This window comes from Myotis yumanensis, unplaced genomic scaffold (genome assembly GCF_028538775.1).
Source record: "Myotis yumanensis isolate MYYU_CA2020_CCGP unplaced genomic scaffold, mMyoYum1.0.hap1 SCAF_2, whole genome shotgun sequence".
NCBI lineage: Eukaryota > Metazoa > Chordata > Mammalia > Chiroptera > Vespertilionidae > Myotis > Myotis yumanensis.
Window position 1 is genome coordinate 140,856,294 of NW_027223753.1, and position 15,650 is coordinate 140,871,943.

The 15,650-nt window shown below is 37.5% G+C and overlaps 1 protein-coding gene across 2 annotated transcripts in view; it reads left to right on the top strand.

Moving 5' to 3' along the window:
* The window catches only part of ZPLD1 (zona pellucida like domain containing 1), a 43,424-nt gene that overhangs the window by 11,030 nt on the left and 16,744 nt on the right, over positions 1–15,650 (top strand). For both annotated transcript variants that reach the window (XM_070403523.1, XM_070403521.1), the window contains 3 exons: positions 7,068–7,288; positions 9,981–10,162; positions 12,645–12,717. In XM_070403523.1, the coding sequence (XP_070259624.1) occupies positions 7,068–7,288; positions 9,981–10,162; positions 12,645–12,717 (476 nt within the window). The remainder of the gene's footprint in view (positions 1–7,067; positions 7,289–9,980; positions 10,163–12,644; positions 12,718–15,650) is intronic.

Below are 15,650 nucleotides of genomic sequence, written 5' to 3' on the forward strand. Positions count from 1 at the left end.
GTCCCAGGGCATGTCTGCTCTTTGAGACGGACTATCTCCTTCCTTCCGTTATTAAGCTGCTATGGTTTGTTGAATGGAATAGAGGTGGGGGTAGGAGAAGACAAATCCTATTCCCAATTTTGTTTCATACATTGCCACCTGAGCACTAGAATGAACTTATTTGGGCTAAGTCTCACAAAGTTTTTCATGAATCTTTATTCACTGAGGTTCAAATCAGCTAGTTCCTCAGACAAGGAAGAAAGTCAGGTGAAACACATCCATCTGCTTCATGACTCATTCTCTCTGTCTCTCTCCTGTCCCTTATCCATATAAATTTCTCCCTTATAAGCATGTGAATCATACAAATAGATAATAGATATTTGGTGGGAGTATTTAATCTCACCAGACAGAAGTCAAAATATATAGTTATGATTAAGGAACTCAACTGGTTAAATAAGAGACTTGATATTTTGGCCTCACCTGGGAGCCTTTGAGGAATGCACCAATCAGGCCCCACACAGATCTACTGAATCAGAATATGCATTTTAATAAGACTCTAGTAATACATATGCACAGTAACATATAAAAAAGTGCCAGTTGGACATGGTACTCATAATGATTTGTTAGCTCTGTGTTACAATATAGCCAAGGTACTTATGTCAGCCTCAGAGGCTGTCATGCACTTGCTTGCTACTAATGACAATATGGATTAACAAATCTATCACTATTAAGGGGAAATTATTTAAAAAAACTCATTAATAATGAGGGATGATAATTGTCTCTAAGACTAATGCATTTAAAAAAGGTTAAGTAATTAAACAAATAATGAAAATCCATTATATTCATATTATTTAACGGGTTGAATTTTCTTAATTAGAAGTCAGAATGTACCTGACATTAAGGATTTGAATTTTCATCTAAAATTCTGAAAACAGGAATCATCTCAGGCAGTTGGCGGAATACAGATAGGAAATACGAGTTATAGATGGACAGTCTAGACAAATCCCTATTAATTGTGCACATTTTTTTTTGTCTGTGAATCTTAGGACTTAATATTAAAAAGTTAGAAAACATGCATGCTGTTTGTGAAAGAATTGAATCAAGTATATTTTAATAAACATTTGCTGAGTATTTCTTAGGCACTCTGGGGAAACTCGGAGCTTTCAATGAGTTCATAATTTAGCGAGAAAGTAAATATTCATTCCTAGATAGAATGTAAGCAATATAGTAGACTCATAGATAAAGTGATATGGAGAATCATTATGTTCCATCAGGGAAATGAGGGAAAGTCTCATTAAAGGATAGTGTAGATAAAAATTTTTTGTTCTCAGCCTATTTCTCTTCTTATCTGAGTGCTCTCTAGGGCAATTCATCTATTGTTATTGCTTATTATTGACATCTTGAGTATTTGGTGATTCTTAATTTTATATTTTTTACTCTGTTCTATTATCCAAATATTAGACTCATATTTCCTACTACCTGCTGTATATTTCTGCTTGAATGTCCCATATGTACCCCAACCTCTCAAAAACTGAGCTTATCTTTTTCCTTCCTGTATTCCTTACTTCAGGAAATAATCCACTCAGTCATGAAAGCTAGAAACCTGAGTATCATTTTGACATCCCTTTCTCTTAATGCCATCATTTATTCAACTTTTTATAAAATTTAGCCAGTTAGAACTATTTTATTTTTTCCCCAACAATTCTTTCCAAATGCCTCTGTTCTACCAAACATCGTTGTATATAACATGGTATACAGACCTCTGTTGTATCATTATCAGGCTGCATTATAATCGTCTGGCTTTCTTCTATCTCCTTTACTCAACAATAAGCTCCGTGCAGTAAAGGAACCTTGTTAATGTCTTTATCTTCAGAGTCCAGCACAGAGACTGATACATAATATGTAAACTGTACATACTTTGCTTGAATTTGTTGTTGGCATGAAGTAGCATGTAGTTTAGATCTTGAAGTAAGTAGAACTTAATTAAAGGGGTGGCACTGATTTTGTGTTTTCAACTCCTCTTCCTGTGAAACCCATCCTTTTTTTAATATTATGCACTGACCCCCAAGATTGCTTTTTATACAGATTTTTACATTTTTATATAATTGGTGAAGGAACATTTTGATCCACTGCACTGCAGTGCTAGCTATAAGCTGACAGCCCAATTTGGGGGGTGTTACCATGTTTGTTTGTATTGCAGAATATGTGTGTGTAAATTATTTGAATAATTGCATTGATCTGCACTCTTATTATTCCAGGTAATAATAAAAAATGTTAAAATAAATATTCTGACACTAGTGAAAGGAAATGTTCTCAAACTTAAAAGTATTGACATGAGTTGAAAGTCATTCAGTCTATCACCAGCTAGGAATACTTAGCCTCATTCAGATGCTATTAGTTTTAAGCCAGTTGAATATGCAATTGTTGAGAAAAAAAAAAAACAAAGTTAGATATACTTATTAGATATGTGAATGATATGCTGCAAATATATTGTCAGTAATTATGTCTAAAAGGAAAAGTATAATTAGGTGTCCTAGGAATGGAACTTTATTGTGGATAAAGAAGTAGAGTGATATTTTTAAAAATCTTAATTGTTGAGAGTATTATAGATGTCCCCTCTTTTTCCTCCAAGAATTGGATCCATCCCCTCTTAACTCCCATTTACATGGCAACCATATTATATAAACCCCTAATCAGAACACCTTTTTATACGTAGGTAGATGGTTGACAGTGTGACAGTATATTTAAAATGTAATAATTTTAGATAATCTGAGACAAATATATTGCCTGATTCATAGGTGAGAGGAGTGCAGGACATTTCTTTAACCTGAATTCAATTAAATACTGTATTTTTAAAATTTCTATGAAAAGGTTGGCTTGGATAAAATATCAAGGGAAATATGCCATTTTGGCAACATATTGGCACATAAATTCTGTAAGCAAGACTGCCATCTTAGACATATTTGGTATCTTTAAACACAAAACACTAAAAATCCAACATCTAAAGGCGTTTATTCATTGATTTTTTGTTGATGTTGTTTAATATTGGGTTGTTTAATATTCAAGTATTGTCCCAAGGGATGTCACAATTCAGGCCAGGGATTAAACAATAAGAAGGCTTAAAAATGTAATTATTGAGAGAGACTGTTATTCAGTATCTCAAAAACAATTATCTGCCTTTGTCAGAAATTGCTCATTGGCGACTTGAAGTAACTCCCCCCCACCCAGAACCTCACAAATGGACAAATTGTGCTGAATGGATGTCTTTAGTATCTACAATCAGAAAAAAAAATGTGTTCCTTGGGAGAGGCAGTGAAAAGTCTTTAGAAAACTGGGTTAGGATGGGTTTGAACAGATCTCTTTTCTTACACTGCAAAAAAGCCTTCAGTTTGTTGTCATATCTCCATGTGGGATCAGCCTGTAGCAAATTCAGTTCCATTGCAGGGGCTACACCTCTTCCGTGATAAAGCAGAAAAGAGAAGGGAGCTCTACATCTGGACAAAGTAATCACCGCCATGTGTAAAGCTATTGTAAACATCCATGAATTCCTCTGGAGCAAAGGTGATAAAGCTCAAGTCTTCAGTTGGGTTAAGCTAAGAAGAAGGCTATTTCTCTTTTGTCACATTTAATGATATGTAATCACTTCGATACATTTATGACATGCCAAATAATGCAGTGATGCTTGCTCTCTATTTCCCTGGGCATAAAGAGTTCTTAGTGAACCCTCCAGTAGCTGAGAATTTGATGTGACATTCAGGTAGACATGGTGTTATTTTAGAGTCCGTTTTCTACATAAAGGTTTCCGATGATCTTGCCTGCATGCTTACCACTTGCTCTCATTCCCTGCCATTTCTTCCTTTGCATTTTATATCCTAATGAAAACCAAACTCTCCAGCTCCCAGCCAGAGCATGTTAAACACTTGTGTCATTATTTACACTGTCCCCTCCATGTTATACATTTTTCACTCTGTGCAGCTAACTCCTAGTGATACATCAACATTCAGCTCAATGCCATCTTCTCTAGGAGGCGGCTTCTAACCAGTGGGTCTGGGTGAGGCTCACTTTCTACGCCCCCCCATACCTCTCTGCCCAATCCTTCGGATACTCGCCTTATGGACTGTGATCCACTTGACAACAAGGGCCACTGCTTTGTAAGTACTCAGTGCAGTCTGTGGCTCCAGCACTGTGTGTAATTGATTAATTAATTCATTGAACACTCATTGGAGTACATTGATGAATATCATAGTTTCCTGCTTTTCAGGACTTTCAGTTTAATGAAAAGACAAACATATAATACATATATGATTCTAAGACAATATAAAAGCTTACAACAGAGTGGAATAAATTATATTGGAAATCATGGATGTCTTTGGAAAAAGAACAATGAAATCTGAGACCTGAAGAAAGAATAGGAGTTTCTCAGACAAAGGCTGGGGGTAGGAGGAGAATCCCAAGCAGAGGAGAGAACACATACAGAAGACCTTGTATATGAAACCTGAATTAGGACTTTAAAAAAGCTTGATGTAGGTTATCAAGGAATACTTCACATACAATACTATACAGTTCTCAGGGCACATCTTGAAATTTTAACATGAACATATGCTCATGCAATCACTACCCAGATTAAGATAGAGAACATTTGCATCACCCCTTAAATTTTTTCTTATTTTTTCTATTCTAGGCAGCTCCACTCCAGGAGGTAACCACTATTCTGGCTTCTATCGCTCTTAGTAATGCTTTTAAAGAATTGAGAGAAGTTCAATGAAACAAGTATAGGGAGCAAGGGGGATAGTAAAGAGAGGGGAATGCAGAGGCAGGTGGGAGGCAGAGCATAAGATCATGGAGAGGCTTGAGAACCAGGTTCAAGATGTGAACTTTTGACCTAAGTGAGTAAGCTATGGAAGATCTGAGCAAAGAGGTGAGATGATCAGATTCATGCATTAATGGCTGTGTTAATGAGAGGGGTTAAGAGTGGAAATAAAGGGACCAGCTAGGGAGTTGATGTAATGGTAGCAAGGGCCAAGGAATATCCCGAGGATGAAGAAAAATCAATAGATTGAAGATACATTTTGAAGTTAGTAGGCATTCACTAAACCTCTGTTAAAATTAACTCTATTCTTTTAGTAACGAGCATAATTTAAAAGCCATGTTGGCATTTAAATAGTTAATGTTGCTGAAAGCTAATAGAGATGCTGTCTCAACTGAGAGTTGTAATTATTTTTTCTATGTTAATAAAGTGTACTTCACAATGAATTCATTTTCTTTTTCTACCTACAAGGGGAATATTGCTTGGAATTTTCCATAATAACTAGCTGGATATTGCCTTTTGGACACGAAAAAAAGATTTTCTTTGTTCTGTAAAGAGTTTAAAATTATTATCAAACATAGGAGTTTCCATATTGACTTATTCAGATACTCAGAATATGATTCACATTTCCAGCAAAAAAAAATATGCCATTGAACACCTTTACCCTTATATTAGAATTGAAGTATTTAAGAAAATTAATTCTATGCCCAAAATCCCTGAATAACATTTACCTTTTCTTAGGTGAACATCCTATCATTTAACAAAAATATTTTTAATTTGCTTGTTTTCTTTTTTTGAACAATCAATTGCATTTCTCCACAGAGCCTATTCTGATTTTGTTGGTGTTCACAGTCTGAAAACCTGATTCATGCTTTGGATTCTTTATCAAAGTGTAAAACAGAGTGTTAAAAAGTGGCAAAGTTACTGCATTAATTTCCTAGAGCTGCCATAATGAAATGCCACAAGTGGGGTCATTAAAACATTGGAAGTGTATTGTCTCACAATTCTGGAAGTCAGAAGTCCAAAATCAAGGTGTCAGCAGAGCTATGCTTCCTCTGAGACTCTGAATAGAATCCTTCCTTTTCTCTTCCTAGCTTCTGGTGGTGGTTTGTTGGCAATCTTTGGCACATTGGCTTATAGAAGCCAATTCTCTGTCTTCACATGATGTTCCCTCTGTGTTTCTGTCTCTTCATATGGCATTCCTTAGGACACCAATCATATTGGATTAGAGATCCCCCTACTCCAGTATTACCTCAGCTAAACTACTTATATCTGAATAACCCCCTTTCCAAATAAGGTCACAATCTGAGGTACTAGGCCTTAGGGCATCCTTGTACCCTTTTTTTTTTTCTGGATGGAGGGCACAATTCAACTTTTAACAGTTACCAAAACCAATAAAAGTAAATGCCTTTGCTTCTGGCAAATTACCTTGCAAGAAACCTCTTCATTTTCTACATATATTTTCTTTATTACACGTAGAAAAATAACTAGAGATATGAAAAGAGGGCGTGTGTGTGTGTGTGTGTGTGTGTGTGTGTGTGTGTGTGTTTACCTCTACAAAACTAAAATGGATCTCATCACTGCTAACCCACAGTCATGGAAAACTGCAAATTGTGTTTAACATTTCCATACCAAGTTTCTTTTATTGAGGCATAGTTATTGGCAAACTTTTCTTTGACTAGGCTACGCATTTCTTTGCTATATCAGAACACTATTTTTTCATTTTCTTTCTCTATTGGGATTTAATATAGGTAAAACAAAATGGAATTCTAATGGATGGCTTTTGTTTCTACATCCTGGATAACGTAGGTTACAAAATATCAAAGTACTCAACAATTTTGGCTTAGGATGGATTTTAACTGTTTCTTCCTTATGATGGGAACATGCATCATGTGGTGAGCCTCACTACTCTAGACAGGAGATCTGAATAATTCAGTTACTTTAGTTCTGGATTTCCTCAATAGCCTGATTTTTTTCTACTAAATTCTCTAATCATTTGACATCACTCAACCAACATTTAATGCACATCTTCTATGAGGGAAACAGAGATGAACTAATCTCTATACCTACACATCGTTCCCTGAATATCTAAATCAAAGATTGTTTTTCCTGGCTCTTTTTCTCTATACCTTTCCCATTGGATTATGGTGTATTCAAATACAGGAGTGAGTTAAACAGATTGAGAGGCCAAATAAATACATCAGGGAATGTTAAAGTCATTCTTGTATCCTCTATTGTGCTTTTATGACTTATATTTGTTTTTTATGTATTTGTATTTCAGCTGAAAGAGACATCAGTGTCTACTGTGGGGTGCAGGCCATTACAATGAAGATTAATTTTTGCACAGTACTTTTCTCCGGTTATTCTGAAACAGATCTTGCCCTGAACGGAAGGCATGGGGATTCCCACTGCAGGGGGTTCATCAATAACAACACCTTTCCTGCTGTGGTTATTTTCATCATCAATCTCAGCACCTTGGAGGGCTGTGGCAATAACTTAGTGGTAAGATTCGTGTAAAATAGTGTGCTAGGTTTGAGGTCATAACTGAAAAAAAAAAATCCCATTCCATGAAATAACCAGAAGTTCAATCTATCTTTCAAGAGAAAATTCCAATAAAACTGAACAAATCACTTTCCTTTGCCTGCTTGAGGCATCTGCTCCCAAACATACAATTTTATTTTTCAAAAATGGTTTTCTTTATTGTAGCCAGGCAGTTGAGGGGCTGGAGATGGGCTGTGCTACTCGAAGCAACATTATTTTGTGTGAGTGACATTGATGAATATTTCTCTCCAGTTTGTCATTAGCCACATTCCTCATGCTTTTTATGGAAGCTTCTTATCATTCACAAATTATTTGTTCCAGTGAATTTGGCAATGAATCCCTTGGCCTATTGCTTCTTAGTGACCTCATTCAGAAAGAAAGATGAAGGATAGAAGGGAATTTTTAGAATTGTCTAAGTTTTTTGTTTGACATTGAATAATCCACACCAATGTTTTGTAAAAGAGGGCTGTCAGCATAGCCAGCGTGAAATTCTTCATTGTGTGGGACTGTCCTTTGAATTTCATAATGCCTATCATTCCCAATCTTACCCATGAAATCCCAGTTGCACTCTTTCTAGTCATTGAGAATATCAAAACATCACTTCAAATATCTCCACCCAGAATAAGAACTACTAGTATGAGTCTATGCTATCCTTTTACTTACTCATGTATTGAACACCAAAAATAGAATTGAATAAACCATTGACTCTCCTGGGAATTAAAATTAATTGAAGCAAAAATGTTATTATCTGGGGAGAGTTACACTGAGATTCATTTTGTACTGGTTTTTTTTTCATTTTGCTTATTTAAATAAAATATTATTGATAAATCCTAGCAAAGACAAAAATGAATTATGATGAGCAAGGTCACTTAGCCTAGTGAAGAAAGAGAAGTTGGCTTTTCCTCTTCATAAATTATTGTTTGGGATTATGGGGGAGGCTTGCGTATTCTGAGGGTAGTTTCTAAGACTTGGTGAGAGAGGGCGACAGGAAAAAGAGAGTCCTTTATCTTTTCCCGGGGGTCAGTTAGAATGTTGTGCCCATGACCACCCCAAGCCTGCAGCTTGAGTATTGTTGACTCTTTATTAAAAATGTTTATTCACATCTCTGAGTTGTGTGCAGAGAGGTTATGAAGTGGCCTAAGGGGCAGCGGTGCAGGTTGATTATTACATGTCTGTTTCCTGGTGGAGAGAGCAAGCCCATGTGGAGAGCAGCAGCCATTCCTCTCCCCCACCACACCCCAAGGCCTTCCTTCACTAGCTTTCTTCTGTGGGTTGGTCTGGCCCTGCTGCCTACAAAACAATTCAGTTGGAATTCCAGGCAAAGCGTGTGTGTGTGTTTCACAGACAGAACTGGTATGTTTAGCGAGGGGTCAGATAAGTGGTGAGAGGAGAGGAAAATTTGCTTGTTTTCTGTTTTTGTCTTTGATGTCACCAGTGTTGGAGTCTATTCCAAGGATAATCCTTCATGGGAAAAATTAAGTAGACTAGTAATTTCTTGAATTTGAATCAAAGTGTTCATAATGATTCTGGCTCTGTTCATGAATTATTAGCACATTAGCTTTGCCCATGTGCTCCTAGGTTCATGTATACCTAAAGTTTATTCTGTTGCCCAAAATTAAGTATTACAGGTCTCCATAATATCTGCTAAAAATATTTAGTGAGTGTCATATAGGTATTTGACATAGTGAAAGAGGCTGCATTCCTCTATGGTATTATGAAGGTCAAGAACATTACCTTATTAAGATTATTCTTAATATGGTATAGTAATTCTTAAATTTTAGTGGGATTGGAAAATACAGTAAAAGCTCATCAGCCCCTGGAAAATACACACATGGCCTATACTTTTGGGAGTTCATGATCCCCCTGAAACCCATGTATGAACTATTGCCCTGGAAGGAGATAGAATCTGTATGTACCACAAAGGAAGACTGGCTGAGAAGATCGACACTCAGAACATTTGTGACCTTACATCATTTCTTTAGAATTTATCTTGGGGGCCCCAAGATGCCAGCCTCACTGTGCTATGCTGAAGATGTGAAGGTGAACAAGGGCGTGTGACTATGGCTGAGCAGCCTGCCAAGTCAGGAGGCTGCTCATGCACTGTGACCACTACTATGATGGAGACAGGCATTGCATGTGCTGTGGTGGGGGGGGGGTGTCAGAAGTTTCCTAGGGAAGATGAGATGCAGGGCAGGAGTAGGACATGTCACGGTGAAGTGGGGAAGGAGGAGGCAGAGGAGTCCGCACAAAGCCCTGAGCAATAAGGGCCTATGGGGCTGGGGCATTACTATTAACCAAGAGTGGGAGCCAGGAGACATGAAGCTAAAGTGGAAAACAAGATCAGATTAATAGGGATCTTTTAAACCATGCCACAGAATTTGGAATCGTCATGAACATTTTCAACATTTCCAATTACTTGTTATAGCACTATGAACATATAATCTCTTTTTTATTTATGAACTGTCTTTGGTGGTAAATATAAAGTTTCATTTAGTTCAGACACATATAATCACTTCAAGATAGCATTATGTTTGTTTAATTTCCAATCATGATATGTTATAGTTGAAAGAGACCTTAATAATGATCTGGTCTAATGTTTTATTTTGCATATGAAATGCTGTGATTTATATATAGCTATTTACCATCCCAACAGGTATCCACAGTTCCTGGAGTCAGTGCTTATGGAAACACAACTTCAGTACAAATAGGAAATATTTCAGGATACATTGATACTCCAGATCCACCAACAATCATCAGCTATCTACCTGGGCTTCTTTACAAATTTAGTTGTAGTTATCCATTGGAATACCTGGTTAATAATACACAGCTTGCTTCGTAAGTTCCATTTTATCCTTGGTGTCTCATATTGCCTTTATGTTTGAGTCATTTTTTATCCTTAAAGGAATTATAAAGATTTATAAGGATTTATTTAGAAGAATTTGTTTGTTCAGACTAGCCAAACTAATGTAATGGAAACCCTATTAAACCCTATTAGGTCTTATCTATCTATCATCTATCTAAATTGTTATGGTCCATATCAAAAGATCAAGAGATAAAATATATATTATATGTTTACATACTTACTAGAGGCCTGGTGCATGAAATTCGGGGATCGGGCCTAAACTGGCAGTCGGACATCCCTCTCACAGTCCTGGACCACTGGCTCTTAATTGCTCACCTGCCTGCCTGCCTGGTCACCCCTAACTTACCCCCCTGCTGGTCTGATCGCCCCTCACTGCCTTTGCATGCTGGCCTCATCGCCCCTAACTGCCCCCCCTGCTGGCTTGGTTGCCCCTAACTTGCCCCTCACTGCTGGCCAGGTCACCCCCAACTGCCCTCTTCCTGTTGGCCTGGTTGCTCCTAACTTTCCCCCCTGCCAGCCTGGTTACCCCATACTGCCCCCCCGTTGACCTGGTTGCCCCCAACTGCTCCCTCTGGTGGCCTGGTTGCCCCTGATTGAACCCTACCCCTGCCAGCCTGGTTGCTTCTAACTGCCCCCCTCTCCAGTCTGCTCGCCTCTTACTGCCCCCCCCTGCTGGCCTGGTCACCCCTCATGACCCCCCCGCCATCCTGGTTGCCCCATGCAGCCTGCTTGTTCAGTCATTTGGTCATCCATCACCAACCCCCCTGCCGGCCTGGTCATAGGCAGCCAACTTGTGAGGGCATGAGGGTTAATTTGCATATTACCTCTTTATTATATAGGATTATATATATTTCCCTCCAAATTAAACCTCAAACTAATCAGGTGTCTGCCTCAGGTTCTCCTTGCACCTTTCAAAATAGCCCAAGAACCTAAGAACTCTGGGTGCTTGTGCAGTCCAGAAGGACCTGTCATATTTCTAGTGTGTAGAACATTCAGTAATTACCTTGTTGGGTTTGTGTGGCTTCAGTCTCTGCCATATGCTCATTGTATTCTGCTGTCTCAGAATTTGAGGTGTCACCTGCCCAGATGCTGATGATTGGCAAAGAAAGGTGGCATGGCCCAGAGCCAAAGAGCTCCAGCCATAGACTGAGTTCATAGCCTTTGTTTATAGTTATGAATCCATTCATTTTTCCAAAAACACATATTCCAAGACAGGGTTATATCTACATCCTATATGATAAAAGCCTAATATGCTAAGTGTCTGGTTGTCCGGTCATCTGTTCAACCAATCAAAGCATAATATGCTAATGATATGCTAAGGCCACTCAACTGCTTGCTATGATATGCACTGACCACCAGGAGGCAGACAGTTGACCAGTTGACCAGTTGCTATGATGTGCACTGACCACCAGGGGGCAGATGCTCCAACCAGTAGATTAGCGTGCTGCTGGGGTCTGGCTGATCAAGACTGAGTGAGACAAGCTGGACATGCCCTGGAGCCCTCCTGTGGTCCCTCCCTGGCTGGCCAACCTCCTGCATCCCTGCCCAGCTCTGATCATGTACCAGTGGGGTCCCTTGGCCTGGCTTGTGAGATCAGGCCAAAACCAGCTCTCTGACATCCCTTGAGGGGTCCTGGATTGTGAATTCATGCACCGGGCCTCTAGTTACAACATACAAGTATCTTTGACAAAATGGGATGATCTATAGGAAACTTTCCCTTTCCAATTTCAGGGTTTGCTATCACAAAGGTATAGTTGTTGTTCAATCTTACTTACAAGGGAATGTGAAAACACATTTTGCTTTAGATAAAAAACATTCATAGCTGATTTTAATGGCACAATGATGTTAAATATTTTAGTCAAAAAGAAGTTTTTAATATGGAAAACAAGACAAGAAAGGCCTTGAGTCTAATGGATACAGGTGTAGAGAAAAGCAGGTCTTACTCTGCCCACACTCTATCTCCACACTAAACATATACCTGAGCTCCACTGTGCATGGATATTCATCATTCAATTATTTAATAAATATTATTGGTGTATAATAAATATTATTATACACCAATATCCACCATGCCATGTTCAAGTAGTGAACAAAGTAAAACAAAATCCCTGATTTCATGAAACTTCTAATAGAATTGATGAAAATATATGTGCATCAGATTTAAATTCTGAAAAAAGCCTCATATAGGTAATGCAAAATGGGGGGAAAGATGCTTTTATAAATAAAAAAAAATTATAAAGAACAGTTTGTCTTTACTTTTGTCTGTTCTTGCTCTTTTATTGTCTATCTCTAGTGATTTAAACCATATGCCCACTCCAATTACGCCTTACTTAAAAATATGTCAGGCCTACTTAAGAATTTTACTGCCTTAAATCTAACATTAAGGTATAGCCAGAACTTTTAGTTTGAAATTCTATCAATATGTTGGTTTCTCCCTCCCTAACTCTATTTTAGGTCCTCAGCTGCTATTTCTGTGAGAGAGAACAATGGTACATTTGTCAGCACTTTGAACCTGCTCCTTTATAACGTAAGTTGATGGGTGAAGGATGTTATTTTCTCTCCCACTGTTCAGAGGAACCATTTATGCAAATGGATTTTATATAAAAATCTACTGAAAGCAACATTAACTTTGTTATCCTTTGGTACATTTATCCATCTTTCCTACCATTTTCATATATCTTGGTGATAAAGGTGTAATAAAAATTTATTATTTCCTAAAAGTTGATAAATGACTTAAATTTATTTCATAAATGTGATTCTGCAGTTATTCTAAGTGTCTCTCTACTTTTAAGTGTATATGTTTATTTACGTGTGTGTGTGTGTGTGTGTGTGTGTGTGTGTGTGTAGCCACAGTCAGGGTCAAGATTTGAAGAAGAATAATTTTGTATTAAAAATAAGGAAAAATCCAAATGACATTTCTCTTGAACGCATGCTTGGTTATAAATGTGTTAATATATTTAACATGGCTTTTGATTGATGTCAATTCTGTCACATTTGAAATAATTTGGGTTGACTACATAATATTACCTAAATGTTCATCATGTAAATATCAACAGTGGCAGCAAAATATGAAAAGTACTTGAGTTTCTATTTTTAGCTATAACATTAATCCTTTAAATGATATTTTCATGTTGATTAAAAAAAATTATTCATACATTTTAAATGCCTGATTTAAATATCAATTTTTCAATCTATCAACCAACATTTCTGTAAATTATGAATCTGATTTTTACATTATTATTCATGTCATCATGGCACTGAGTTATAATTCACGCAACTGATTTAAAAGTCAGTGCTTTATACTTCGAATATAATGAGCTATAAATATTGTAGTAGGACATTTTCCAAAGGCATTTTAAAAAATCATGTTTATAAGTTTGTAGTCTGACAATACAGGGTTATAAACAACAAATTAAAATCTATTGGAATGAAGATTGCTTTTGTTGGTATGATTTTCTGTCATTTCTAAACTTTCTTATGTAAGAAACTAACAAGTTACTTGGTTCTATAATTTCAGCAAATATGTGCCAACATCCATTCCCAATATGACCAAATGTTTATTATTATTGTGAACAATATTTTAATTTGAAAAGTTTCTATTTGTTGATTTGTATGTGTAAGCTCCCTGAGTCAAAATGACTGGTGTGGATTCACTATCATTTGCTATAATTGAGTGAAACAAGAATGATAATTTCTGATCTTAAAAGAAGTGAAAAATATATCCAGATGACATTTTATATTCATACTAGGGGCCCAGTGCACAAATTTGTGCACCTTGATAGAAACTGTGGGCTGAGAGGCTGTGATGCTGTGGTGGGCACAGGGGTGAGTCTCGGCCCATCCTCTGATCCCCTGCCCAGCCCCTCCTGCTGTGGCCCCTGGTCCCCTCTCTGGCTGCAGCCCCACTCCCTCTGCTGCTGCTCCCATGCACTGATGGTGCTGGCCCCCTCGCACCCACTGACAGCGTGGAGCGTTTGGGGCCAGTGCCAGCAGTGGGTGCAAGCAGCGGCTGCCAGCCCCAATCACCCCTTAGGAGCAGGGTGAGGTGGAGAAGCCCTGAGGGGCATTTGGGGCCAACAGCCACTACTTGCACCCACTCATGGTGCTGAGAGATTGGGGCTGGTGCCGGGTACCAGCAGCAGGTGCGAGCAGTGGCTCCAGCACTGGCAGCAGGTGTAAGGAGGGCTGGCGTGGGCAGCAGGTGCAAGCACCGGGCAGGACCGCGGTGAGCAGGAGCAAAGAATTTTCCATAACCACCAGAGACTCATCCCAGTAACAGCAACTGTCACCCTGCCTTGGTCTGGTGCTCCCCGCTCACCTGCTCCACCATCCTGCTGTGGCTGACACTACCATGTTCTGCACGAACCCCGTGGTGGTCAGCACACATCATAGCAACCAGTTGTTTGGTGTTCAGTTGTTCCACCATTCAGTGTATTTGCATATTAGCCTTTATTATATAGAATATTCTGTGAAATTAAACTATTTTCTCATTGGAAAAGCAGAAAATCAAAATTTAGACATGATAATTTGAGGAAAATTGTTAAAGTCTTCCCTTTAGCATTAGAAATAATGTAATAGTACCATTGCTAACTAGACATAATTTTTCAAAGAGTTTTTAGAATCTTAATGCTAAACAAAAGCCTATGATTTAATGATAACCTTAAGATTTTAATTCCATGGTAAAAAGTAAAGAATTGTTGGATATCAGACTATCAGTGAAATACATAGTGCCAGAATACTTCTCATTTTTAATCAGTTTGAAATAAAAATATTACTAATGGTTGAATTAAAAATTAAATTGAATTTTAAAAGTTATTTAATAACCAGTTATTTAATAGAGTTCAACCATTTCCCCCAAAACTTTTATTTTTTTTAATTTTTATTAATGGACTTTATTTTAAGAGCAGTTTTAGGTTTATAGAAAAATTGACCTGAAAGTACAGAGAATTCCCACAGATCTCCTCTGTCTGCAGCCAACTTCTATTATTTTTGGGTATGTTTGTTACAGTTGATAAATCAATATTGATATATTATTAACTGCAGTCCATAGTTTACATTGACTTTCACAGTTACTTAATGTTCTATAATCTGTGGGTTTTGACAAATATCTATGACATGTGTCCACCTTTACACCAGAGTTTCACTGCCCTAAATTACTTAAAAACAAAACAAAACATGGGACCATAACAATATTTTTCCAAGTTATAAGGCATCAAAAAGCTAGTAATTTGAAATAGAAAAATGTTTTAGTATACTTTCACTAATTAATCCCAAATCATATTTATTACTTGTTGGAAACACTAACATTTAGCTACCCAAATGTGATTTTACTGTAGCACTTCAAATTAAATAGTATTTTAAAACCATGAAGATCCCTATCTTCCTCTTCCTATTTCACATGAAGGCACTTATTTCTAACCTTTAGGAATGATGACAAGTTGCATTATATACTTACTACTC